A 26,012-nucleotide genomic window follows, 5' to 3' on the forward strand; every position below is an offset into this window, starting at 1 on the left:
AAATTGTCGGCGTCAAGCACACGTCAGATTAATGCGTTTTTAACGCGACAAATCTGACAGCCCTAATGAATACATAAGCATAGTATTTACAAGTTTAGCAAATGTTAAATAAATGAAAAAAAAATAATTCTAATTTAAAATTTCAAACATTTAAGTAATCTAAATCCACTGCTTTCCTAACAGTTGACTATTAAAATATTTAACTTTTTTTTCATTTCTGAAGCAATTTCAAATCAGATTTGAATGGAAATGGAAAGATTTTGTTGAGCTGTAACCACATCAAAGTCATTTAAGCTAGAGGTTTTGTGTTCAGCCGTACCAGAGTGTAACTGTAGGCTAGTTTAACAGTTCTGAGGATTACGTTTAACAAAGAGGTTTATGTTGATGACAGCTTTTATTGAAGTCTCCCTCCTGCTGGAACCATCTGCTCTGGACATATTACTGCATGCTGACATCATCACAAACTTGCTGTACTTTCAGTTAGCTTTATGGAATCATCTTAGATTACTATATCTACTTTTCCTTTTGTTATTTCTGCATAAAAATATACAAGAAATATGATTACAAACCCTGGTTTACAGACTAAAAGTATAATTTCTTTAGATAGAACGAACTGTAGAGGTGGATGTTTTTAGACCTTTTGCATTAAATTAATACATTCATTTCTGAATGAAACAAATTATAACGTAATATTTCTAATTTAGACTTCTGTTTTGCTATAATCGCACGAAAGTATATCAATTACAAAACAGAGATGAAGCTATAAGCTATAGAACCTGGTTTCCATGGTTTCTCCTCAGAGGTGATAAGAGTTCTGACCTCAGTGAATCCATCTTCCTGACACATTTAAAAAGCACTTGAGGATTAAAAAAAATTATGGTCCATTAATATGATTTATTTGGAATGATCTTACAGACCCTCTTTGTTGCAAGACATGTAAAAAAATTCACAGAACAGCACTTGGGTTTTTTTTATATATTTCAGAATCTTAAATTGTACAGGGATAAAAATCTGTCAGGAGAAATGAAAGATTCAGAGAGTTGAGACAGAAGTCACGATGACGTCGGAGACAGATTGCCTCAGCATGTCTCAGAACAGTCAGTGTGGCAGACAGACATCTGAGCACAGAGTCATGTCAGCTTTGGGCAAAATCAATCCCAAAACAAATCCTGTCATCAGGAACTATGATGCTGCTCCATTTGAGGATTTGAGACTCTCTGGCTTTGATTGAGATATTTCCACATCATAAGGATAACAACTGGCTGGGGGGGCAGCTGACATTTGAACAACACATGTAAGAATGGGGTTTACTCTAACATGAAAAGACAACAGGTTTTATAAAGAATCCATGAATTTCTGTGACGCATTAATGCTTTAAAATTGTATGACTTTTAGATTTAAAACCATTCCAGATAAACCGTTTTGTCAGAGCTTCATGAACTCGTAAATGAAAAATAGAATTACTCCGTAGGTTTATTTAGTTCTAATTTCTTTCTTGATGCTTATTTTGCATCTATAAAGATGTCCTAATCTTTTCTAAAAAGAATATGATGCATGAATTTCAGACACCTTGCTTAAGAGTCTTTAGAAAGACACAATGTCACAAATCTACAGTCAATTAGCTCAATTGGTGATTTAAGACCCACTCCAATGAAAATTGTGTTTTTAACATGTTCTTGCAGCATTTTAAAAGAAATATATAAAGAAATTCAGAAAAACTTGTAGTTGTTGCGTACAAAGTACAATCAGTGGACCATCAGCTCCCTGCCGCTCCATTCTCATGCATCCATTTGCAGACAAATAGATCCATTAACGTCTTCGTTAACCTTGTCCGAGCGAGACACGATAGCTCAAATATTCGCCCTGAGACTCGAAGGTCGTGAGTTCAAATCCCGTCCGAGTCATACCAAAGACTCTAAAAACAGGACCCAGTGCGTCCCTGCATTAAAAGGGTTGGATTGGGGGTTAAACCACCAAATGGTTCCGGGGTGCAGCTGTATCTCCAGCTCACCGCTCCCCCAGGGGATGGTGGGAGCAAATTTCACACACTTAGGTGTATGCAAGCTAATGGGACTTTAACTTTAAACGAAGAATCCATGGGAGATAAGTGCAGGCTTACTTCCACGCCAACAGTCTGCAGATACTGTGTCCTTGTTTTTTATTATTTTGGTTTAAAAAGGGATAATTATAATCAAAAGAACGATGGCAACGATTATAGATCAAAAGATGACTGGAGTGGGACTTTAATGAATTTTTTGTGCCAATAAAGTTTTATGTTTCCATAAACCACAAAAACTTTTTATTATTATTTATACAAAATGTACATAGTGGATAATCTTAAAGATTGCATAAATGTTTACAGTTTAGAATACAGTTACCTATATAGCAGGTAAAGTTAATGGGACACTTATATAAAACCCAAGTCTTTAGCAGTAATGACAAAATATTTTGACATGTCTTGAGGATTGTCTTAAGACGATTAAAGGTAAATCACAGCAGCGTTTTTTATTGGATTAGCAGGAAGTGGCTGAGCTGTCATAAATAACATGAACAAAACAGGAAGTACACTCAGAAACATCCGTCTGACCATATCATGGAAATGTGTCACAAACACTGTGAGCCATGCAAACACGATGCTTTAAAAAATGCCACATATTGACCATTTTCCCACAATAAAGCCACAAAACAGGATTGTGGAGCTGAGGATTGTGAAAAATAATCATTCAAATAGAGAAAAAATGTATTGGTGGAGATGAAGGGAATGAAAGGCACCAAAAAGGGATTCCATTACTCAATACAGGATGGATCTGCCATTCATGGCGTTTCCTTTCCCCCATCCCCCCTTCCTGACACTTCATTTATGTGTTATTGATTTCAGCTAGATTCAAGCCTTCAACACTGGATCCTGTTTCGTCCCTCTGAGATGTTTAGTTTCAGTTGACTGAATGAATTGGTGGTTAAAATGGGGTCCACACGTCTTTCTAATGTTTCTACTATGAAATATGGCTCTGTTTTTGTCCAGCTAAATAACAATGGACAGATGTGGTCGTATACGTTACAGTGAGGAGGCATGTATAAATGTTAGTGCTGAAGTTATGTCAGCCTAAAGATCACAAAGCTGCAGCATTTATGTTTGACAGGAACTGTCTGTGAAACTGGACCTCCCCGACACCAATTTCCACCCCTCCGCCCGAGCACAAGTTCCGCTACTACCAAAGCTTCAACAGGGGGCTAATTGTGCTGTTGCAGAGAGGGTGGCTGTGTGCCTGAACCCTGAAATCCTGAGTCACACCCATTCGGCAGCCATGGAATGTTGCCATAGAAACAGGGAGATGGGTTTATTCTCGCAGAGCCTGACACGACAGTAATGTTTCTCCAAACACACAAACACTCACTCTCGCTGCCCTCTGTGGACTTCTGCCTGCCGAAAAAACCGCGGCGGCTCTGGGCTAAACCGGTTCATTTACCGCCAGTAATAGGAAGGGAAATAGTTCTGCTTTTCTCCACACACACGCATTCAATCTGTTGATTGAACACAACACCATTTTTGCTCTTCAAAAATGGACTTGAACAGTCCAGATGGACAAACGTCAAAAAGCACCATTAGGATGCAGCTTCCTCATCCGCTGGAGAGTTTATTAGAACAGAAACCTGAGATGGAACAAGTGCTGGAGTTAATTCTCCACCTTGATGGCTTTGACCTCAGGGTAAGTAGTTGAGGAAAGTTTATTAGCTATCAGTGTTTGTCCAATGATTCCTAAAACACAGATGAAACATGAGTCACTGGTGTCAATTTTAGTATGCAAGCTTAAACCAAAAGTGCAGATGCAGCTTTACATAATAATACGACTCACTTGAGTTTAAAACCAGGCCAGGAAAAATTATTAAGAAAAAAGCATGAAAAAACAGAAATTAAGATTGCTTTAACAGAATAAGTAATACTGTGAGCTGACTACAACAAAGCCTGTCTTGATTTTGAAGACTTGAACCAAAATACTGCATCAGATAAAACCGTGACGACAGATCAGATGTTCTCCTTCATGAAAAAGAAGAACTTGCAGTTTCCCGTTGTACTCTGCAAACATCTAAAGGCAGCTTCCTTTTAGCGAATGAGAAATGACCGAATATTCCACTGTTGATCTGCTCCATGTCACAAGTGCAAACATTTCAGTATTTGCCTGTGTACTTGCAGTGGCTTCATGAGAGGTGGTTTGTTTGGTTTGAGTTGTGAAATAATTCACTAACTTGATTACAGTCAGCTGCAAAAACTGTTATCTGAACTAAAAACTGGAAATATTTAGAACAGTTGGACTATAAGATACTAAATGCAAAGAAGGAAACGCCTTTCTGGCAGAAGTGAACTTTGAGTTACTTCCTACTCACTAGTAAAAGTTAACGAGAATATTTAAGTTCATTATTTATCTAGAATTAAGAGATTAAAAACACTTTGAGGAAGTTTAACAAAGACAAAAGGAATCAGATATGGCCCTTGGGTGAGACTACAGTCACATATCCCAAAATACCACAGCACAGTGACCTAAATGTAAGTTTACACTATATTTTGCAGGTGGTCGAACGGTGGCTTTTGTAATTGGGCTGCTGAGGTTTCAAGAAAAAGTTACCATTTTACTGAGATTTTTCTCTAAAAGTTGACATCAGTCAGTGGCCCCCCGGGCACAGGTGGGGATGGTGCCATTACAAAACTGGGCGATAGCTGGGCAGCCACCAGGCGGATCGCCGGCTGGCAGCAGCTCTGGCTGGACGATCTGTAAACGTCTCCAGACGGCGGACGTCCATATCAAGTTAACACCAGCTGTCAGCCACCTGGTAGCCCGGGGGTACCAAGGACTAGAAATATATATATATATATATATAGACTTTTAACCACCAATGTTTTACCAGTTTTTATCTTAAAGGCCGTCTTTTTACATTCTCTTATCGACAATAAATATACTTGATATTTTACGGGTGTTTTAAATTTCTTATATGATTTTAACCTTTTCTGACATCAAGTCACTGTGCAAACAGCTTCTTCTAAGAGGTTCTTAACTCCGGCACAACCCTTTTAGTATTCTGTGTTTAATGCTCTTATGTGTGTGTGCTGTCACACTTGTACATAGTTGTGCGCTAGCATAAATATATGCAGCCAATGGCACTGTGAATCTGAGACAAATTTCCTTCTGGACAATAAAGTATATTCGATTGATTGATTGATTTGGGGTGTATAAAAAGTGAGCTAATCTGCACACCTGACTGCCACCGTCTACATTCATGACCACGTCAACAATTAAAGAAAAAAAAAAGGGGCGCTGGAATGAAATCTTTTCAGCCGATACCTCTCCATTACACTCTGGCAGTTGTGTTTGTGATCTAGTATAAAAAATTTTTTTTAAAAGTATCTATATCTAAAAGTTAACCAACAAACTAATGTCCTCAAATGGACATTTAACCATCAAACATGCGAGTTTCTGTCCTTAAAAAACTGATTTGAATATATTATCAGAACCCTTTCTACTCCATAATAAACCAATAAAACATAAAGTGTGGTTCTCACGCAATGCTCTGAGACTAATCAAGGGTCCTCTCAGAGCGCTGGACCCTGATGCCTTTTCCATGAATGGTGGCCTGTGTTACCATTTAAACAGTCAAAACAGGAGTCCCAACAGTTTGCCACACCCCTAACTTAAGCAGTGGGAGAAGAGAGGGCCATTTATTTCTAAAAGTACCGACCAGGTTTTAGACTATTTACCATAAACCTCACCAAACAGTGGTTTTTCTAAAAACGAATATGTGATTCTTTACGGTCCTAAAATTTAAAAAATGAAGTCAAATGTGCTGAATCTTTCTTTATAAGGGATTTACTTGAAGTTACTTAAGCTCTAAGCAACAAATACGTTCAACCGACTGGATTAAAAATGCTGTGTGTCCATGTTTCCCTCTGTAACAGATATAAAATGGAAAATAAAAACTATGACAGGTCGTATTTCCCTTTAAAATTCACAGACAGTTTATGGTTCTTTCATCTTCATCTGATCATAAGACTCCAAAAGCTAAGACTAAAGCTGTCTAGACGTCCTCTTACTCCATCTACTTTAACAGAACAATAGCAGGCTCTGAACACAGAAGCCTGAACCTGCACAAGTTACTGTGGAGAAAAATGTCTCAAACCCCCAGAGAGCTTGTACCATCTCATGAAAACCATTACAAATGCATTTGCCAGGCACTCCTAAAAACAGCTTCAAACATCTGGCTTTAATGGTTTAATTGTTTGGTTTCACTCGACACCAGATCAGTTGGGAGGCAGCAGTGGCTCTAATGTAATAAACTTCAGTTTTCCTCTCAGGCATGAAATATAATGCTCTGACAGAAGGTAGAACATCTGTGGACATATATGCAGGAGTGTTTTATCAAAGGATAAGTTTGTGTGTCTTTGACGCTTTATACTAAACACTACCTTCAATAGTACCTGTAAAGATTCCAGATTATAGCAACTTAATGAAATGAAATGACGTAAGAATCAGAATTTTTCTTATCACGGTATCGTTTTTTCTTTACATGTATGAAATGATAACAATATATATTGTGATATAAATCAAATAACATTAAGAGCTCATAAGAGAAATGTGTATTAGGTTATTCAGATTTAAATATGCATTTCCTATCACTCTTTTAACACAGATGCTCTGACGCAGGGGTCTCAAACTCAATTCACCTTGGGGCCACTGAAGGCTGAGGCTGGGCCGTATGGGGTTCCATTTGTGCCAAAGTTATGTTTTGGCGTCTACGGTCTATATTATTGGTCCATTGTTTTTGTCTACTGAACAAGTTTATTGAACATTTGTTCATGTCTATGTACTATTAAACAATATCTTCTGCGTGTCCTGTGAAACGACAGGAGCTAATGACGCTAGCAACTGTTGCTAAGGACTTTCTGATGACCAGATCCAACGACAAATGCAAAGTTTTAAACATAAAGCAAGATTAAACATCACAAAGCAAACATCATCAAAGAACATACAGAATATATCGCTGAAGTGGGCCGCACAGTAACAACTTGGGGGCCGCAAATGGCCCGCGGGCCGCCAGTTTGAGACCCCTGTTCTGGAGTAACATGATGTTTCTTTGTCGTCTTTTTTTTCAGTAAACTAAGAAAAGGCACACATATAACAAACTAAACTGAAAATTAAATAAAAAGGTTTCAAGTTTAAAAAAAGACGTAAATAAAATAGAACACTAAACTGCTTAATCAGCTCCATTTAAAAATAAAGCATTAATTAGACAAAATAATGAAAATCTAAATCCTCAGCTTGATTTATGTTTGCATATGCGAAACTTCATGAAGCCTCACAAAAAATGGATCAAAACTACTGTTGAGGTAAAAAAAAAAAGTTTTTTTTTTCACTTTATGAACATTTCCACCAAACTATTAAAATAATGACTACGCTGTTTTTCTCAACATAGACAGCTAGGCCAAGTCAAGGATGTCTCACTTCCTCCCCTTTGTTCATATGCATGACTAAACACATTATCAATGTTTGCTCCTTTGACCTTCCAAGCAAAAATTTAAATCATCATTTCTATTCATTTTATTTTTTTAACTTTCCCTATTAAATGAGACATTTTTAATGAATTATATAAGTTTATATGGGAGCTTTGTAATGTTTTACTAGCTGGTGCAAAAAGAAAAAAACTATATCAAAGACAACAATGGGCCAGTCGGACACACAGCAAGGGATTTAAACTTGAGGGTGGTCTCCGCCAGAGACAAGCTTCTGAACAATAGTGGGACTTAAAGGTCAACAAGGCAAGGCCAAGCACGGAGGAATTAATCAAAAGCAACAGATGACCCAGAGTTTCATTGTTGGCTACAATGTGCAACCTAGACCTTAAACCACACCGCTTAAACAGCAGAACGTCGCCATAGCGACACGAGTTTACCCACATTATGTCTAAAGCTTTGTCCTAGAGATTTAAATGACTAGTGTCATGATGAATAATCATTTACCTTAGTAATCATTTATCACGCAGCTTCACAGCATGAGAGTCTGCTGAAATCAAGCGTGACAGACATTTTGGTCGCATACAAAACCTTACATGGAGTTCTGATCTAATAATTATCAGCTGCTCTCTCCTTGTAACTGTCTCACAACTCATAGAAACAACATAATTTGCTAATGTGCTTATGTTTTTTTTTATTAGTAACTTTTAGAATTATACAACTTTTAACTAGCACTTTTTTCTTTTTGATTGATCACCACTTTCCACTTAATTTATTATTTTATATCCAATTATAGGAACTATTGAAGCAGTCTGGGAAAACGAGGGATTGTTATTGGTTACAAAACCTCTTATTGATGAGCTGACAATGAGCCAAGAGTTTTGAAACTTTTTAAAGCATCATGCACCATGAGAATTAAGAAAAAAGTATTTTCTTCATTTTAGGACAACTGCAACAAACATCTGTTGGTTGAAAAGGGAAATGGTGCACATCCTGACATAAGATAACAATGTGACGTATATCTGATATTATAGATGTTTCCACACCCTAGCTTAAAACATATTACAGAACCACATAAATATTTTATATTATTTATATTTTTTACATTTACTGAGTCATTTAACTCCTGGATAACAGCCACAATCCAACGTCCAACAAAGACTCATTTTGTGTAGCTAAATCTTTAGTCGTGTGTTTGAATGGACATAAATCATGTGCTCAGCCAAGATAAAGCAGAAACCTGCACCAGCTCAAACATAAATCATTTAAGGAGTACTTTTTTATTTTATAAAGACATTACTGTTTAGTGTTTTAACTTCAACTAAATGCAAATAAGACTTTTGGGAAAAATAGCCCCCAAAAAGCCCATCTTACCTGGTAATAGGATTTAATCTGTCGGATGAGGATGGAAAGGTTTTGAATCCGCAGTGTGGGGTCATTGTTGACCTTCTTGTTGGTCCGCTGCACGGCGGCTTTAGGGTTTCTGTAAAAAGACAAAATCAGTACATCTTCATTTTCAACATGTTACTCAGCAATAAAGCATTGAGGCAAAAGGGAGAGTCATACAGTAAAAACACCAAGTGTTCCATAACAGCTAATGTTGGCTGAAAAAAGCTCTGCTTCAGAACATTGCAGGTGATAAATGTCAATGCATTATTGATTGTGAAATATTTCCTTGACTGTCTGCATTGATTTTTAACTCCAGGATCATATATAAGAACACAGATTTTCATCACTCACAAAGACTTCCTGGACTTTCTCCAAAAATTTGAATAATCTGACTAATTTCTTCAGCTTTCATGTGACAAGTTTGTAGTTTTTGGCTGAGGAATGTTAAAGATAACTCAAAGTACATAATATTAGTTAAACCTATCGTAGCCAAGATTAAATTATAGTATTCTTTTCCTGATATAAGCTTCTACAAAGCACATGCAGTATATCCGCTGACCTACATATAGGGTCAAACTAAAACCCTCCTCTATCCTGAGAATAAAGGGGATCTATGCCATTTATAAATGTAGGCATGCAGTGCGTAAATTATGTATTAGAGCCATTAAAAAGGGACAGTATAGCTGCATAAATTAAGTTGGAGATCACATACTTTAACATAAGGACTAATGCATTATTTATTATGTCAGACAGAAAAGACGGGTTGCGTTTTATCCATTTTGAGGTTATTCCCCTTATACGTGTTTGGAATTGATTGTTTTATGAAACATGCATACGTTGGGATTGTCCTGGGCGATCACCATCCCGATATGGACTAGAGCTGGGGATCACAATACGAAGCGATACGCGGTACATGGCTCACGATATCAATGATATCACGATACCTCAATAATTGGCAAAATCATCTGTAATAACTCATATATATATATATAGAAAAACATTTGTTTTCAGGAAAATTCATGAAACGGCCTCTTCAAAAATAAAAGATCGATACTTGGTGAGAGGCCATCGAGAATCAATCGCAGGGCTAAATATTGATATATCGCGATATCGATATTTTGGCACACCCCTAATATGAGCTTTATTATATCATGCTAATGACATAGTGCAACAAAGTTTGTTTTCAGTTATTCTCTGAACAGTTTCACATTTCATTGCTCACTTTTCTCCAACTTTATTTTGAAGTGATATTTAACTAAATGGTCACCAAGGAGAAACATACAACTGAGTGCAGCAAAATAAATGTACCAAATGTTTGTTTTTTTCTTCAAAATTGCTTTCTCGCTCTTGCAGCTTTTCATAGAAGATTGTGATAAAACAATCTCTCAAAAATTACAGATCGTCAGCTTTGGAGATCGTAAGACGATTTTATATTGTCATATTGCCCACCCCTATGTCAAGTCGCAAAAAAAATCTCTTTAATTCTTCTTTATTTTCACTTTTTGAGTATGTGTACTGACAAGACAACCGTTGCAATTGTCATAGGCTATTGCTGTAATAATTGATCAAATTAGGTTAGAAACGACAGAAGAGAAGGGGCACGATACATATCATCCCCAAGAAATGTATCATATCGCCCAGGATTGCATCAGGACATATAAATCGAGGTAAAAAAAAGAAGTGAAAACAAAACAAAAAAAGATGAATGAATTCTTTTCATTCTGTCAAAGAGTTTCGATCTTAAGATTTACTAGCCGCAGATTAGTTAAGCTAACTTAATCAATTTCCATCATAAACACTCGAGAGTTATGACATGAAAGGACACTAAGTTCTTTTATATACATCTAAATGAACAGTCATGTGACCTTCACAGCTCCCTCCCCCTTCTAGACAGACATCCCCATTTAGAGCTCATTGTAGGGGGTCTATTTAACAAATTAATTAAAGAACACAAAGGAGGCCGTAATCCTATCAGGACAATCGGGGTAATGTGCTAAATGAGGTATGTGTGAGAGAAAAATGATAAGTACCCCCATTCACACATTCCATCCTCATCCTAATCTGCTAGAAAACATGGCTGCCTTTAAAAAAAGGAACCATAACAACGCTTAGAAACGCTATAAATACAGGCATGGGAAGAAGTGGGCGCCTTGTGAGTTAGAGAGTGAGTTAATATAAGCATAAAGACAGCAATAGCTGTACAAACGTCCCAAATTAATCCTTGCCCCCCACCCTACTAATACACTTAACCCAACACTTTAAATACACAGATAGATTAGGAATAAACGAATAAAGCCAGATCAACAAACTGCAAGACAGACCACTAGTCAGCAAGTTAGCCAGACGGCAAGTCAATAAGCTGGTCCATCGTTGCTGTCGATCGCCACTGCAGCCTTAGAGCCTCAGGTCACTCAGCTTCCTACCCCCAATTCCCAGCTTTGATTGGCTGAGTAGGTTATGGAGTCGTGTTAACCCATATATGACAGGCTAAATTACACTCAGCTTGGGCAGCCAGGCACATGCCCATGCAGACACACACACAGCCACAGAAAAACAGCTCCAGTGCCCAAATACAAAGACAAAATGAAGGCCACGTGCTGGAGATGAAGAAGCAAGAGCGCGCCTGAGCCAACAATCAGAAACACACAGCCAAGCGAGGCTAACAAAGATCAACTTAATGTTATGCTAAACACAGCCCGACTATAGCACTATATTTACACAAATTTCAAAGTATGCATATTGTTCTCATAAATTTTAACGTAGCAGTTTTGCCACCTTCAAGGTCTGATAGGCTTTACAGTCGCAGTCCCATTCACACACATTTTTACACTGATGAGGAAAGAGCTGCAATGTAGCCAGAACACCAGTAGCAATATAGAGTTCAGTGTTTTTGCTACAGCCGCTACGGTCTGGTTAGGAGTAGTATGGGACGGACCAGTTAATTCTGGCAAGAGTTTCCTCTCAGTTAAGCCTCACTTCCACTGTTTGTTTTCACGCCGCATGCATGGTGTAGACCAGGGGTCCCCAAACTTTTTCTAAAGAGGGCCACATAACTGTGTTCTTCTCTGATGTGGAGCCGGGGCCGGTTTTTACCAAAAGGTGCAACAATAACGGCCTAAATGTAAAAATTTATGATTTTCTAGAAAGCCACACATAGCCAAAACTTTAACAATTAATTTCTGTAAATAAATTAAAAAATAAAATTTCCTGTGATAATGCTAGAGTGAATGCTGAATGTGGCCACTGAAGATGCTGGTGCTAATACCTGAAAATGATGAAGTTGAAAGCTGAAATGTCTGAAGCTAATAGTTTAAAACACTGAAGCTGATAGCTAGCAAAAATATTAGCAAGACGCCAAATTAGCCTGAAAACTGAAAAAAAAAAAAAATCAAAATAAGCCAAAAAAGCGAGAATGTTACTGAAATATTATCTAAACTCCAAAATAGATTAAAAAAATTAAGAAAAGCCTAAATTAGCCAAAACAGCTAGCACGTAGCTGAAATATAGGCTAAATGTCAAATTAGCCAAAAAAAATAATAAAATGTCTAATTAGCCAAAACAGCTAGAATAAGGCTAAAATATTAGCTAAGCTCCAAATTAACCTAAAAAAATGCAAAAGTCCTATATTAAACAAAAAAGTTAGCATAAAGCTAAAATTTTAGCTAAAAAAAGTCACGTTCTATGTGGGTCTCGATTAGTGTTTCTGATAGTATGTGGGGGGGGCCTGGCCAAATGTGGAGGCGGGCCTTATCCAGCCAGCGAGCCGTAGTTTGGGGACCCCTGGTATGGACTGCTAGCATGTCATGTCGTCATTGTAATGTGCCGACTAGAAAGCAACAACAACGATGGACGTCATCCAGCAGCTCGTCTTTTTCTTGCTTTACTTGTTGTACATCGTGTATAACAGAAATTTAATGTTGTTTGACAGAAGATTGCGGACGGCAAAGAAGAATACCGCCATAGAGAGGAAAACGGAATCGCTAGCTTAGCGCTATATGGTGCCTTCTAATGTCATCACTTTCTGCCAATCAGCGGGTGGCTACAGCGGCTCCGCCCCAACCATCTCATTCCATTTTTCTATGGACCTACGGGCGACGGGGGCCCTCAAGAGGTACAGGTCGAAACTGTTTAATGGGTCCATTTAAACACTCAAAACACCCGATTGAACCAGACCCGACTGCTAGGTGGAAATGAGGCTTTAAACACAAGGGCAGACAAAGCAGGTAGACCCTCTCCTTGGCTTCCAGTAAGAATTTTTTTTTTATCTTTAAATCCCTAATAATCTAAGACAGCATGGCTTTTGTCTATTATTTTTCTTCTTTTGATCAGATTCAACAAATATACTACGATTAGTGTAATTATTTCCTAGTAGCTGACTGAGGAAGGTCCAGAATTCATAGTAACAGAGGAAAGAAAACACATGGGGAAATTCTATTGCACTAAAGGGCTTTCCACCAGTTTCTGACGGTTAGTGCCGTTCCCATCAACCCATTTCCTTTTCCTCGGCTTTTCACAGAGTCATTTCTCTTCTGTCTTTGTCTTTTTGTTTCTCTCCCATTTCTCTCTTGTGCCACAGCATCCACAGGAAGTGCAGCTGGACTTATTCAATTCAAGCTTGGAGGAGGGTCTAATGCAGGGGTTGGCATTTCAGCTCTACATGACAAAACTCATTCTTCAGAAAATAAAATTAATTCTGTAATGTAAAACTGCTGCAAAATGCTATATTTTTCAGCTATTTAAGAATAACTTATTGGTGCCTAAATAACTCTGTATTTGGTGATAATGTTGCAACACATATTTATTAGTTCCATGTTGCAGTGATGGGAAATCAACTATTTTACAATAAATCATTCAAACAATAACGTTTTAGAAAGAGAAAAATGAAATTTGAATAGTTACAAAATGACCAACAAATTTAAAAGGTAAAAAAGATAAAAGGAATGATTTTTTTAACACAAGACAGGTTGTTTAGATTTTTCTTCTAAGTTTATGGACACCTTTTTTCACCAGATGTCACATTTCAGTACCAAGAAAGACTAATACTCAATTAATACAAGTGCTAAAAGATTTGTTTCCAGCTTCCCACTGTGAGCCATAGGCACTGGTTTCCAACCACCACTAAGACTCGCTTTCAAACAGCAGATCTGCACACTGAGAGTCCCCAATCCAGCAGGAATCTCAAGTATGTCAGCAATAACTAGCCCAAGAGAAAACCAACAAAGCCTTGAACATGCTGTTTAAGATAAAACAGAAAAGAAAATGGGAAGAGCAGAGGTCAGGGAAAACAACAGGGCGTATGGGAAAACAGAAGATATTGAAGACACCATTGGGAGGATGAAAGAACAAAACAGGAAGAACTTCAGTGTAAAATTGCTTTGAAATATGGCAAAAAATTGAACTCTACAAACTGGATAAGAAAAGAGAAAACCAACTCACTATTTACTCTGAAACTAGCAACCCTTAGATAAACTACTCGACAAAATGACTGATGTGGTATGCTGAAATTGCTTAACCTGAACAGCTTTCTGACTTTGAAAGGTCAGATCTGTGAAATGAACATAATTTGAAAGCTAACTCTTAACATTAAGCCAGATATATCTATAGTTTTATTATTTTTCCAGATGACAGACATAAAAAGTTTCTCGAAATGCCTTCAAGGAAGGACAAAGAAGCAGATACAGACACGGTGTCTGAGAGGGGCTTACCATAAGTAGCCTACCTTAAAGTCCTAAATCTAGTATAACAAGAACCAGCACTGACCTTACCATTTAAATCCATTCTGCTTTAAGTGGGAAAGGATCCTTTAAGCAATTAATGTCACTGGAAATTATCTTACTTCCTATCAATAATTTGCTTAATGGTTAATGGATGGGAAGTGGTTAGGATATGTGCCTTCAGGAAACCTTCGAGTAGAGACATAGCCACCTCCCAACTTGGAGCCGACATATGACCCAATAAAGAGATCACATTTCTTAGACCAGTTCACTTTTACTAACACGGTTTCTCTCAAGGCTTGGGAAAAAAAACACATTCCTAAAAGGGTTGGATAAACCATAAAGGCAGTTGGCACTGGTTTTATATGAAACACTCTTGGAGAAGACATCTGTTACACTCTGAGTCATATCATAATGATAGACGCAGAAAGCAGCGAGTTAGGAGTTTGAGCTGACTTGATTTTGAAGTGCATCCTAGAGGAAGAAGACATATTTCCTAATCTTCTGAGCAAAAAATTGTAATATATTTCTGATGTTTTTGGACAGCTGATGGGTAACAGTCTGTTCTTTACAGCCACATAGATTTGAATGCAGTGAGTGCACAGACTCAGAGACATGCACAGATGTGCCTAAATATTTGGACAAGCAGAACATGTGCGGCCACATTCCTCTCACATAAGCTTCCAGTGCTCCACACTTTTGCACCTAAATTAGTGGATGATCCACTTGACAGAAAATATGCTTCAGCAACGACTAAACAAAGAACCAGCATGTGTCTACACACCAACTGGCGTAATTTCAGCTGGACAGTTGTCACTCTGACAAATATTCAATTGGCACCCACTCGCTGGGCGGGAATTGCTTTGACAGAGCTGTGAGGGCAATCTAATTGGCCAGACAATGTCATTCAAAGAGGGGCAGGGGGAGGAGACATGGGGTCATCCGAGTGTCTGTATCCCAACCGTTAGGTAATCCTACCATGCAGCCCTGATGACAACTGCTGCCAGTTGATTTGCACCTAAAAAGTGGCAAAGTCTAAACATTTAGGAAAACTAGTATTCTAAAACATACATTTAAAAACATTATATATATATATATATATATTTTTTTTACAGTTGCACAGCCAACTCACGCGATAAGTCATTCAAAAACACAGCAAAGGGTGCGTACAATACTTTGATTTACAGAAGATACTTTCAAATATCTGTGCTCATCATCATCTATCAAAGGAGACGTCTGCATCTTATTCAGGCCATGGAGCGGCAAGTGGCTACGGATGAAGAGTTTTTGGGAAATCGTGGTTGGTAATTTTACAGAGGAGCTGCGGATCCAACAATTCCATATGACACACTCATCTTATTAGGATCTCTCGTGGCATTCGGTTTTTGGTCACGCGATTTATTTAATTTGAAAAAAGTGTTTCCATTCTAGTTTTGGGAAATTGTCAATTTTAACGTCCCTCAAAATGCACCTACTTCTAACAAAGAAAATTGCTTTAGGTTTATTTTTTAATTGACATGTTTCCATCAGGCAAATTTACCATCGCAAAACAAATTTGCGCGATTTCATAGGAAACATAACTTCTATGAAGAAAAATCCATGGATTCCCTTTAGATCGAATGAGTTTAAAAGTCAATGAATTGTTTTTCTTTTATAAAATACAATAAAAAAAATCCAAGAATCATCAAAGGACCGTTATATTTGTTGGAAAATTGACTTGTGTCCTTAAATCTTCTTTAAATGAATGAGCAAAGATCATGAAGCAACGATAAACGCATATGTGACGTTAGTAGAGCTGTTCTCATTTTAAACCAAAACTTAGGAAAAGAAAGAATAAAAGCTCATGCGGCAGCTGCAAAAACACTTGAGCTTGTGACTTTTTTTCTGTTGTTGTTAAATGAACTGACTTGAGCCAGAACACATTACAGACAAAGGACAGTTTCACCAACACAAGATCTGACCAATACAGTAAGTCTTTTGTGTGGGAGGCAGGCTAGACAAGACGACTACCAACAGCTGCCTCAGTCCAAAACCAAATTCACAAGGGGGGAGGGAAAGAAAAAAGAAAAAAAAAAAAACAGAAAAAGCCCCAAATACACATACTCCCCCACATGCACAGGAGCTCCGCTGAGAAGCATGCAAACAAACACTGAGTGCCACTGTGACCGACAATCCCTGACATCCTGTCAGGGAGTCTCTAAGCTAGTCACAGTTCATTTGAGCTCAGCTTTGGCCATCATCTCCAGGAGCACTTCAACATCCATGTAATTTTTACCATCATTTCCAGTCAGTATCCATGCAATGTGGCTTACCTCACTACATTGTGTGCATGTCAGTAATCTGTTTTGAATTCAGAAACACTCCAGTTTCATGTTTTATCAATGAGATTTGGCAAATCTTTTTTCATCACAGTCATTTCTTTGACCCTTCTTCCCCTTTAATGCTTCTGTTTGCTTTTCCGAGATCCAAGATCCCAGAGGGAAAAGAAATGCTCTGAAAATACATTTTTGTTGAAAAAAAGGGAAATGTACGGAGATGATGATGGCCTTCCTCTGCAGAATCCCAAAATGACCTCCCTAAACGTTTTTCTGTTTAGAAACCACTGAGTAAGTGGAAACAGCCTGGTGAAAACAGGGAAAAAACAAGCCTGGGAGAGTGTGCTAAAGGAACTATCTTACACTTGAGATTAGGCAAAGCTGGAGGAGTGAGAGGTCAAGGACAAGTAGAAGAGGGCAGAGAGAAATGAAAATACTAGTTTCATTAGATTAACCTTCTGCCAATCAAAACTTAGCATTGAGGTTTTGATGGGATACCACTATCAGTCAGACTACCCACAAAGAGACAAACCCATTCCCTAGGGAACAGGAATTACAGAAAGCTCTGCAGAGAGGCAAGCTGGGTAAATGCTGACATTGTAGAGTGCAGGATTAGTGGAAAATATTTTAAAATTGCCCATCCAGCAGGAAATGGGAATTTTGTGCCAGACAAAGGAACAGAAATGTCTGCAGTCGTGACATGTGTAACAGTCAAAAAAGTCTAACAAACGTGCAAGGTCTTTGTACTTGGGCGATCCCAATTCATTCTGCTGTCAAGAGATCTGTAATTAGAGGCAAACAAATGGGCCTCTGTGTCTGCTTGCACCATTGGTAGGTCCCGCAAAGGGCGCCACTGCGCATGTTTCTGAATTGGAAATTTACGGCGCTACGGTGCTTTCTGGGATATCTTATACTTTGATTCTGATTCGGAACTAGGCACAGTGGACTTTCAGGGCATTTGTGACCCAAAGCAGCTTTCTTATGACTTTGGATCAATTTCACAGCTTCGTGAAGGGTACAAGGTGAGAAAAAGTCTCCAAAACCGCCCCTAAACGTCAATGTTTAGGGCACAGGTGTCAGAATCCAGGCCTTGAGGGGCGGTGTCCTACGTGGCCTCAAGGCCTGGAGTCTGACACCCCTGGTTTAGGGGGTGGTCAATGTCAATGTTTGCCAAAGCACCGAAATAATATCCTGCGACAATTTGATGGTGCCTGGAGCACAGATAGGGAAAATGTATCTAAAGTACATGTGATTACCATGTTTACCCATTGTTCAGGAAAACAAAGGCAATCATTAAGACATAAACTATTAAGAACTTGCTTAATTTTAGGTCTATTTGTTTGGAAAACTATCACTTGTGGTCAACAAATGTTGACCCTGTGCCTTAGAAAATTATGGCTTGTGGTCCCTACTAGGAGTGTACCAAAATATAAATATTGCAACATTTAGTCCTGCAATTGATTCTCATCAAGTATCGATCTTTTATTTTCATTTAAAGAGCCTGTAAAATGTTGTATTTGTCATCCGTTGGTGAGACGTTCTTTCGGAGGTGGATAGGGTCTATTTGTTGCACAAAATAAGACACAAAGTTGTTTATTATGATTGAGTTCAAGATAAAAAATAAAAGAAGTGTTCTTCAATATATTGTGAGTTTTTAGAGATGATTATTACAAATTATCGCGATACCATTGATATCATGAGCCACGAATCGTGTATCGCATTGCATCCAGTGATTCCCAGAATTAAAGGTGAGTCTCCAAAATCTCAATGTCTATTTTTGCCAAAGCATCTAAATAATATCCTGCGACAATTTGATGGTTCTTGGAGCACAGACAGGGTAAATGTAGAATCTAAAGTATGTGTTTAACACATTGTTCGGGAAAACAAAGGCAATCATTAAGACATCAAATATTAAGAACTTGCTAATTTTAGGTTTATTTGTTCAGAAAAGTATCATTTGTGGTCAACAAATTTTCTCTTTTACTTAGAAAATTGTGGCTTGTGGTGGCTACTATTGGAGAAAAGATTCTCAATTTTTAGCCAGAAACCAAAGTTTACTTGGGGCTGCTAAACTAATCTACAGCACAGCAGGGGAAGATATTCTGATACATTAAGCAGTGGAAGATGCACCACAGGCACTTGCAAATAATCCGTCTGCAATTTCCTACAGTGCAGCCACTCAGTTTTCCAGTGCATGGTCCCTTTGTGAGTAGCCTATATTCACTTCAATGTCAAAGGCTGGGGAGAGGTTGCAGCTATTCTCACCCATGCAGGAAAGACCATTGAAAGGATGGACTCTTCTTACCTACTAATACAATCATAAATGCAGATGTCCCAATTAATCTAATCCAATGGGTCCATATCTAGGCCAAAGGCAAGGATAGATTTTTTTTCCCAGATGGGGTCGTGAAGGTGTCACACTACTCACATCTCGAGCATAATCTCGTTCAGGTAAATCCCATCCACCAGTTCAATGTATTCTGATAATTTGGTGCCATCGCTCACTTTCGGCTGCCCCACCGTCCTCACCTGAAAGCAGATCATAGTCGTTAATGGATAAAAGAAAGAGGCCATTACTCACTATGAGCTGAAAGCACGTTTGAATATTTAATTAGGGCGCATACCCAGCAGACCAGAGGTGTGAGCATGAACTGCTCCAGCAATGGGGCGAAAACCTCGTTTTCCATCTTCTCTTTTTGTATTATTACTCCAGCAGATGTGCGAGAAGACTTTCCTGTCTGAAAAGGGGATTCCTCGGATTCAAAATCATGTAGTTAATTCGATTAAATCGTGGCGCATTTTGCTGAAAGGTCACTAGAAGACGGTCTCGTGAGACGAAAGAGGGGGAATGACGGGAAATCTTCACGACACGGCCCAGCTGTTTCAGATGCCAGAGAGCGGGGCGACTTAAAAAAATGTTCACATTTTTCCCCCAATTTTTTTTCCAAGACAAAAACAACAGGTATATAGTGTATTTTAGGGGGTCTAGCTATACAAAAGGCAGACCTGAGCCAGGTAAAAAGGTGGACCGTTAGTGACAGAAAACAGATAAATATCCCTCCGATACGACGAAAACCATCCAACAAACAGACGCGGCGTCCAGAAGTTTTCACCCCAAAAAGACGGAGTTTTCCCTCATGCTTGTCAGAAATCCACTCCCCCGTCGCGCTGCCCTCTCCGCAGCATGCCTTCGTCCGTTCAAACGCCGCACACCGCTGTGCGCTCGCGCTGGGGAGCTGGGAGGATGCGCGGAGGGCGCGTGGCACCGCCTCCTCCGCATCTCCCTCCGCCTCCCTCTCAAGGAAATGTAGGGCATTGATCAAAAGCATCTCTGTCTGCTGAGATTTCCTGAGTCATTATCGGTGATACTACTTAGTCAACACTTTGATGAAATAAACATTTAAATTAGAACATTACTGTGGACATTTTGATTTCTATAAATGCTGATTTAACTATATTTCCAATATTAAAAATATTTGTTTTAACTATTTTTCCATTTTTTTAACTTTATTTTAATAGCAGAGAGAAATGCTTCAAAATAATGCCCTACTCTTTGTCTGCACTTTCACAATGCTGCACATGGAACAAGGAAGGGAAGCTACTGACACCTGCTGGGGTAAAAATACAGCAGAATAAAGATTAAATCCAAAATTATACACTTTTTTCTATTTTTAATTCAAAAACCAAATTTATTTCACCAAACAAGGGATGTAAACAAAACAAAAATTAAACTTTATTCATTAAAATTACACGTTTTTACATATTACTTTTATAATATTTACTGTAAAAAGTGTTTTTATTGTTTATTTTACTCAATAATAAGAAAAAATGCTCTTTAAGTCGTTTTTAATAATTACATTTTGTCAATTGGTATTGTATTTGTCTAAGATTGAATCAATTTAAGTGTTTCTTTAAAGATCTAGCTCTAAAAGAACAAATGTTTGACGTCAGTGACACTAAGAAATAAAGTTATCAGCTGTGCATCACTGCCAAAATCCTGAATTTATCTGATTTTAATTCATGATTACATCTTCAATTTATCACAATATAAATAAATATCAACCTATTTTTTGAGTTTCCATTCAAAAACCCAAATTTGCTTTATTTTTAACCCCATTTTCACCTAACAAGGGTTTTAAACATAACAAAGGTGGAACTTTTATCACTAAACTTAAATGTTTTTACATTTTACTTTTATCATTTTGTACTGTAAAACATTTTTACTATTTATTTTACTCAACAATACAAGAAATTGCTTTTTAAGTCATTTCACTCAATACATTTTGTACTTTTATGATATTAAATAAATCAGTTTAAGTGTTTCTTAGCTCCAGAAGAACAAATGTTTGTTTAAAGTTTAGTCATTGATGCTAATAAAATCATTTGCCGTGACAATAGCGGCTTCTTATTCCCACAGAAATCAGTTTAAGACTTAATTTAACTAAAATCAATGATTACTTAGAGCCATGATTGGATTTTTTTTATTTAACCTTTATTTTACCAGGAAATCCACTTGAGATTAGATCTTTTTTTCAAAGGGAGACCTGTGCTGCAATGCGTCCTCACAGGAAAATAAATACAATCATTAAAAGATATGAGCAAAAACTGACATGCTTATTTCTTTTAAAAGCTTGTGAGATAAAAAAAGAATACCAGGTAAAAAAATCCTTTGATAATCACTTCAAAAAACAGTATCTCGTAGCTCCAGATTTTAGGCTAAATTGGACAAAATCCTCAAATTAAAGTTTTAGTCAGGAACAACAAGTCTAAAAAAATATTAAATGCTGTTTGGAATTTATTTAAGTTAAAATTTAAATACTTTATTGTTTGTTCCAGTAAAAACTGACATTTTTCTTTGAAAATGCTTCAACAAAATCTTGTCTGCTGCCAAAGAGAGTGTAACCAGCAGCAAAGATAAGAAGACGATGAGAGATAAAATCAACAATTGATAAGTTGATTGGACGAATGCAGATTAAATCAAAACACAGTCTAAGCCAATTAAAACACATTTTCTAACCTGGAGACTCAAGTTCCCTGTTTTATGTATTATTGGATTAGCCAAATCTTTTGGAAAGTGCATAATAATAATTTTTCTAAAGAAGTTGGCCTCTTATTTACATCTGGAAACTGTTCTCCTGATGCATGTGTGTATATATTTACTCGTAAATAAGAAAAAAAATTAAAAAATAAGGGTCACTTCCTGTCAAAACTATTACTTACTTTTATATACGTTTATATTTAAAATTTAATTTCAATTTATGATTATAATACTTTGTATTCAGTTGAAGAAGAAATAAAGAAAGTGTGACACTAAAATAGCTCTGCTATTTTTTTATTTTAAAAATGATTGTGCAATAAGAAGTCTAAGCTTGGATTTAAAAGTATTGTCTTTTGTACTACTGGGCAAAGTTATTTTTTTCTGAAATAAAAGATCTCATGTGGCAAGGATTCTGCTTCATTCTGTAATATTTGATGCAGTTGAGAAATCCTTCCAGTTCATTCTAGTTTAACAAGGCCGCGATTTTAACAAACAGCACAGACACTAATCTTTTAAGGGACAATAAAATCAATTAAATTGCTAATTCAGAAAAGAAAACAAAAGTGCATCTTGTGAGACTATAATAAAGTGGTGGGTTGATCACAGGATTGTCTTCATGGAAAAAAAACACTAGCATTATCGCAGGTAATGTCACTTTTCTGTTTGGATATACAGTTTCTTTTGACAAAAATATAAAAACATTAACAGCAAAAGCTGTGAGCTTCCAAAAGTATTTCCCAACATGAAAAAAATAGTTTGCTTTTAATAGGAAATATATTCCTTTCCCTCAAACTGAGCTCATTTTCCCCAAACCTCACCACTCAGACACACCATTAAACAGTGATGCACATAATGAAAACCTCTAAAAGCTGCTGTTAGCCCACACAGAGGCTGCGCCCAAACATTTTCTGCTCCGTCACTGCAAAGGCATACTTTGTAACGCTCAGCGGAATGTGCGTCAGCATTTGTTTTCATCAGTGGGAGGTTCATTAATCTGACAGTCATCGGAGTGTTAATGCCTGTTTTGTTGAAATGTGTGGAAAGGTTTTATTGCAACTTTCATTTGCTGTAATAAAACCCACCAGCAACAGATGACCTCTCGTGGAGATGTAATCCTCTGCAGCTTCCTGTTACTTCTTTCTTAGGAATTTACAAGTTTCCACAAACACTTCGGTTTGCTGACCAACTATGGAAATATGTTCTTCCCTGGTGAAGTTAATTTGTAGTGTGCCTGTGAATGTAACATGACATAAAACAGCTACTGTTGGTCATTAGAGATCCACTTTAATGAAAATGATGCTTTTTACAGGTTCTTCTGGCATTTTTCTCATGGTGGAGGAGAAATATAGCATTACCTGCAATATTGCTGGTGTGAATGCTGTAAGCTGAATGTGGCAGCTAGAGCTAATAGCTGAAAATGCTGAAACTGATAGCTTGCCAAAATATGAGCTAAATGCTAAATTAGCCAAAAAACTGGAAAATTTGTCTAATTTTGGCAAAATTATAAACTCCCTATTTCCATTGAAAGAACTTAAAAAAGTCAAAAACATTAGCTTAACCCTAAATTAGCCTAAAGAAATGTAAAAAGTCAAATTTTAACAAAACAGCTAGCATAATGCTAAAATATTAACTGAACTCTAAATTAGCCTAAAAAGCTAAAAAAAAATGTCTAGATTAGCCAAAAATAGCTAGCATGTTTCTAAATTAAAATCTAAACTCCAAATTACCATAAAAAATACAGTAGTTGGTGAAGATCTTAAATTTTGAATGGTGTCCTAAGCTGAAAGTATACAGAGGATCTACACTGTAAATAGAGAAACTTTGAGTCAATTAATACAAGTTCTGCAATTTGTTACATTTAAAAATATTACTTTTTATCACATTAAATTTTTAAGTTGAGTAATTTATCAACTTAAACATTACATTTGATGAAAATAGTCATTTTAAATGTCAAGCTAATATTTAGGCTAAAAGTTTAGCTAAAATTTTAGCATAATGCTAAAATATTAGTGTAACTCCAAATTAGCCTAAAGAACTAGAAAAATGTCCAGATTAGCCAAAACAGCTTGCACATTGCAAGATTAAAGGCTAAACTCCAAATTACCTTAACCAATACAGTAGTTGCTGAAAATGTTAAAGCTTGAATGGTGTCTTAAGCTGAAAGTATACAGAGGATCTACACTGTGAATAGGAAAACTTTGAATCAATTAATACAAGTTCTGCAATTTGTTACATTTGAAAATATTACTTTCAATCAAATTACATTTTTAAGTTGAGTAGTTTATCAACTTAAACATTACATTTTCTTAAAAATAGTCATTTTAAATGTAAAAAATGTGTCAGTTGATCCAATATTTTACTTTTTACAGTGCATTCATTTTCCTCATCTGAGCTGGTATCTGCCTCAAAACTGTACGATAGTTCCAATATTGCTCACCACTTTTGTTGCAGCTGTAATGTTAGCTTGGACATGTGAGGTGCTATAAGCTAGTGGGAGAGAGTGTGAACAGAGAGATGATGGGATATCATTGCAGACTTACTTCCACGCCACAACTCAGATACAAATTCTGATGAACTCCTGCTTCTTTGTAGAAAATATATCCTAGAAAACGACAAGTTTGCCTAAAAATTGGATAATCATAATTAAAAGACTACTTGGAACACCTTTACAACAGATCAAAACATGATTGAAGTGGGACTTAAAGAAGATGAATATAAAAGTTGTTCCCAAAGGTCACCTACATCACAAGTTAACTTTAAATACATCCTATTTCCAATCCAATTTTGCATTTAGAAGTCCAATAATTTGACTTCTAAATCTAAAACTCAACGAGTAATACTTCAAAGGACATCATGTTTGGATAAGAATATGTGAAAATTAATATGCCAAAATCCATGTAATCCGTGTCACAATTACCATCAGTCAATCATGCTAAAAAGTACTAATGATAAGTGTTTTTTCACTGTTTATTGTGACTTATGACACCTAGTGGTAAAAATCTTAACTGCACTTTTTGTGTTGCATTGAAAAAATGATTAATGTGATGTTAAGGTGTAACATTTTGAAGGTTTAAAAATTTACACAAGGATTTGTGATACTCGTACTAAGTACATCAACACTAAATAAAAACTGCTGACTCTGGAAAGTTTGAGTTTTCTTTAATAAAGAATTGGAATTCCTATTCCTCGCTTCCAATAAGTCTACTTACCATTCCACATTTTTATTTTAAAAATATGACAAAAAAAGGCAATATAGACTAATTTAAAAAATGTATATTGTTAAAAATTTATGAAAAAAGTAAATATGCATATAATTTAAAAGTTAAATATATATCTAACTGTATTTAAAAAACTGGTGGAAAGTAGGAAGCACGTGAAGTTTGCAAAGGAAATAAATATATCACATATAGTTTCGCGACACTGGAACCAATTTTTAACTATTTTTATTTAAATTGAACACATTTGCGCTAAAATAAAAATAAAAAATACAATTTGGGCTGCACATTCATAGAATGTTTTAGAGCTTTTAAAGCATTTTCTACAAAGTTAACACAAGTAATCAGAGCAAGTGCACAAAATTTTACCTCAACTTTCAAAGCTGTTTATTAATAATGTTCATTTTCCAGATAAAATGCAACAACGAAATTTTAAGAGCCTCGTTGCTAAGTTATTTTCACATCCTGTAAGGCGGAAACATCTGTCCCAAACTTTTTTTTAAAAAGACACTGCTAACATTAGATCATGTTTTCTTTCGTTTCTTCTTCCTCTAAAAATGATAAAGGGTCAATTTCAAAACATAAACAACATCTATCTGCATAAGGAATTTGTAACTATAAGATTTAATATACAAGATAATTTATGCCCTATATGTACCAAAGCTGTTGAAACTCCAAGTTTCATAATTTGCAATTTTGTTACAATTTTATGGCATTTTTAATGCGGGTGGGTTTTAACAAAAAACACAATTCCAACATTTACACACCTTAACATTCTTAACATCTTTATTTTAATTTTTGAATTCTTTGTTTGTCTGTATTCTGAGTCGTTTATATTTACAA

The 26,012-nt window shown here is 36.7% G+C and overlaps 1 protein-coding gene across 9 annotated transcripts in view; it reads right to left on the reverse strand.

The window, feature by feature from the left end:
* ccdc88ab (coiled-coil domain containing 88Ab) overlaps positions 1 to 20,197 on the reverse strand; it is a 62,937-nt gene extending 42,740 nt beyond the window's left edge. For 8 of the 9 annotated variants that reach the window (XM_024297393.2, XM_024297394.2, XM_036215532.1 and 5 more), the window contains exons 1-3: positions 19,541 to 20,197; positions 19,345 to 19,445; positions 8,873 to 8,981 (exon numbers count right to left, since the gene is read on the reverse strand). In XM_024297393.2, coding sequence (XP_024153161.1) covers positions 8,873 to 8,981; positions 19,345 to 19,445; positions 19,541 to 19,603 — 273 coding nt within the window. In that variant the 5' untranslated portion in view covers positions 19,604 to 20,197. The remainder of the gene's footprint in view (positions 1 to 8,872; positions 8,982 to 19,344; positions 19,446 to 19,540) is intronic. The other variant, XM_036215527.1, reaches the window with a different exon arrangement.
* Between the last annotated feature and the right edge of the window lie 5,815 nt (positions 20,198 to 26,012).

The sequence above is a fragment of the Oryzias melastigma genome, linkage group LG15 (genome assembly GCF_002922805.2).
Source record: "Oryzias melastigma strain HK-1 linkage group LG15, ASM292280v2, whole genome shotgun sequence".
NCBI classification, from domain to species: Eukaryota; Metazoa; Chordata; class Actinopteri; order Beloniformes; family Adrianichthyidae; genus Oryzias; species Oryzias melastigma.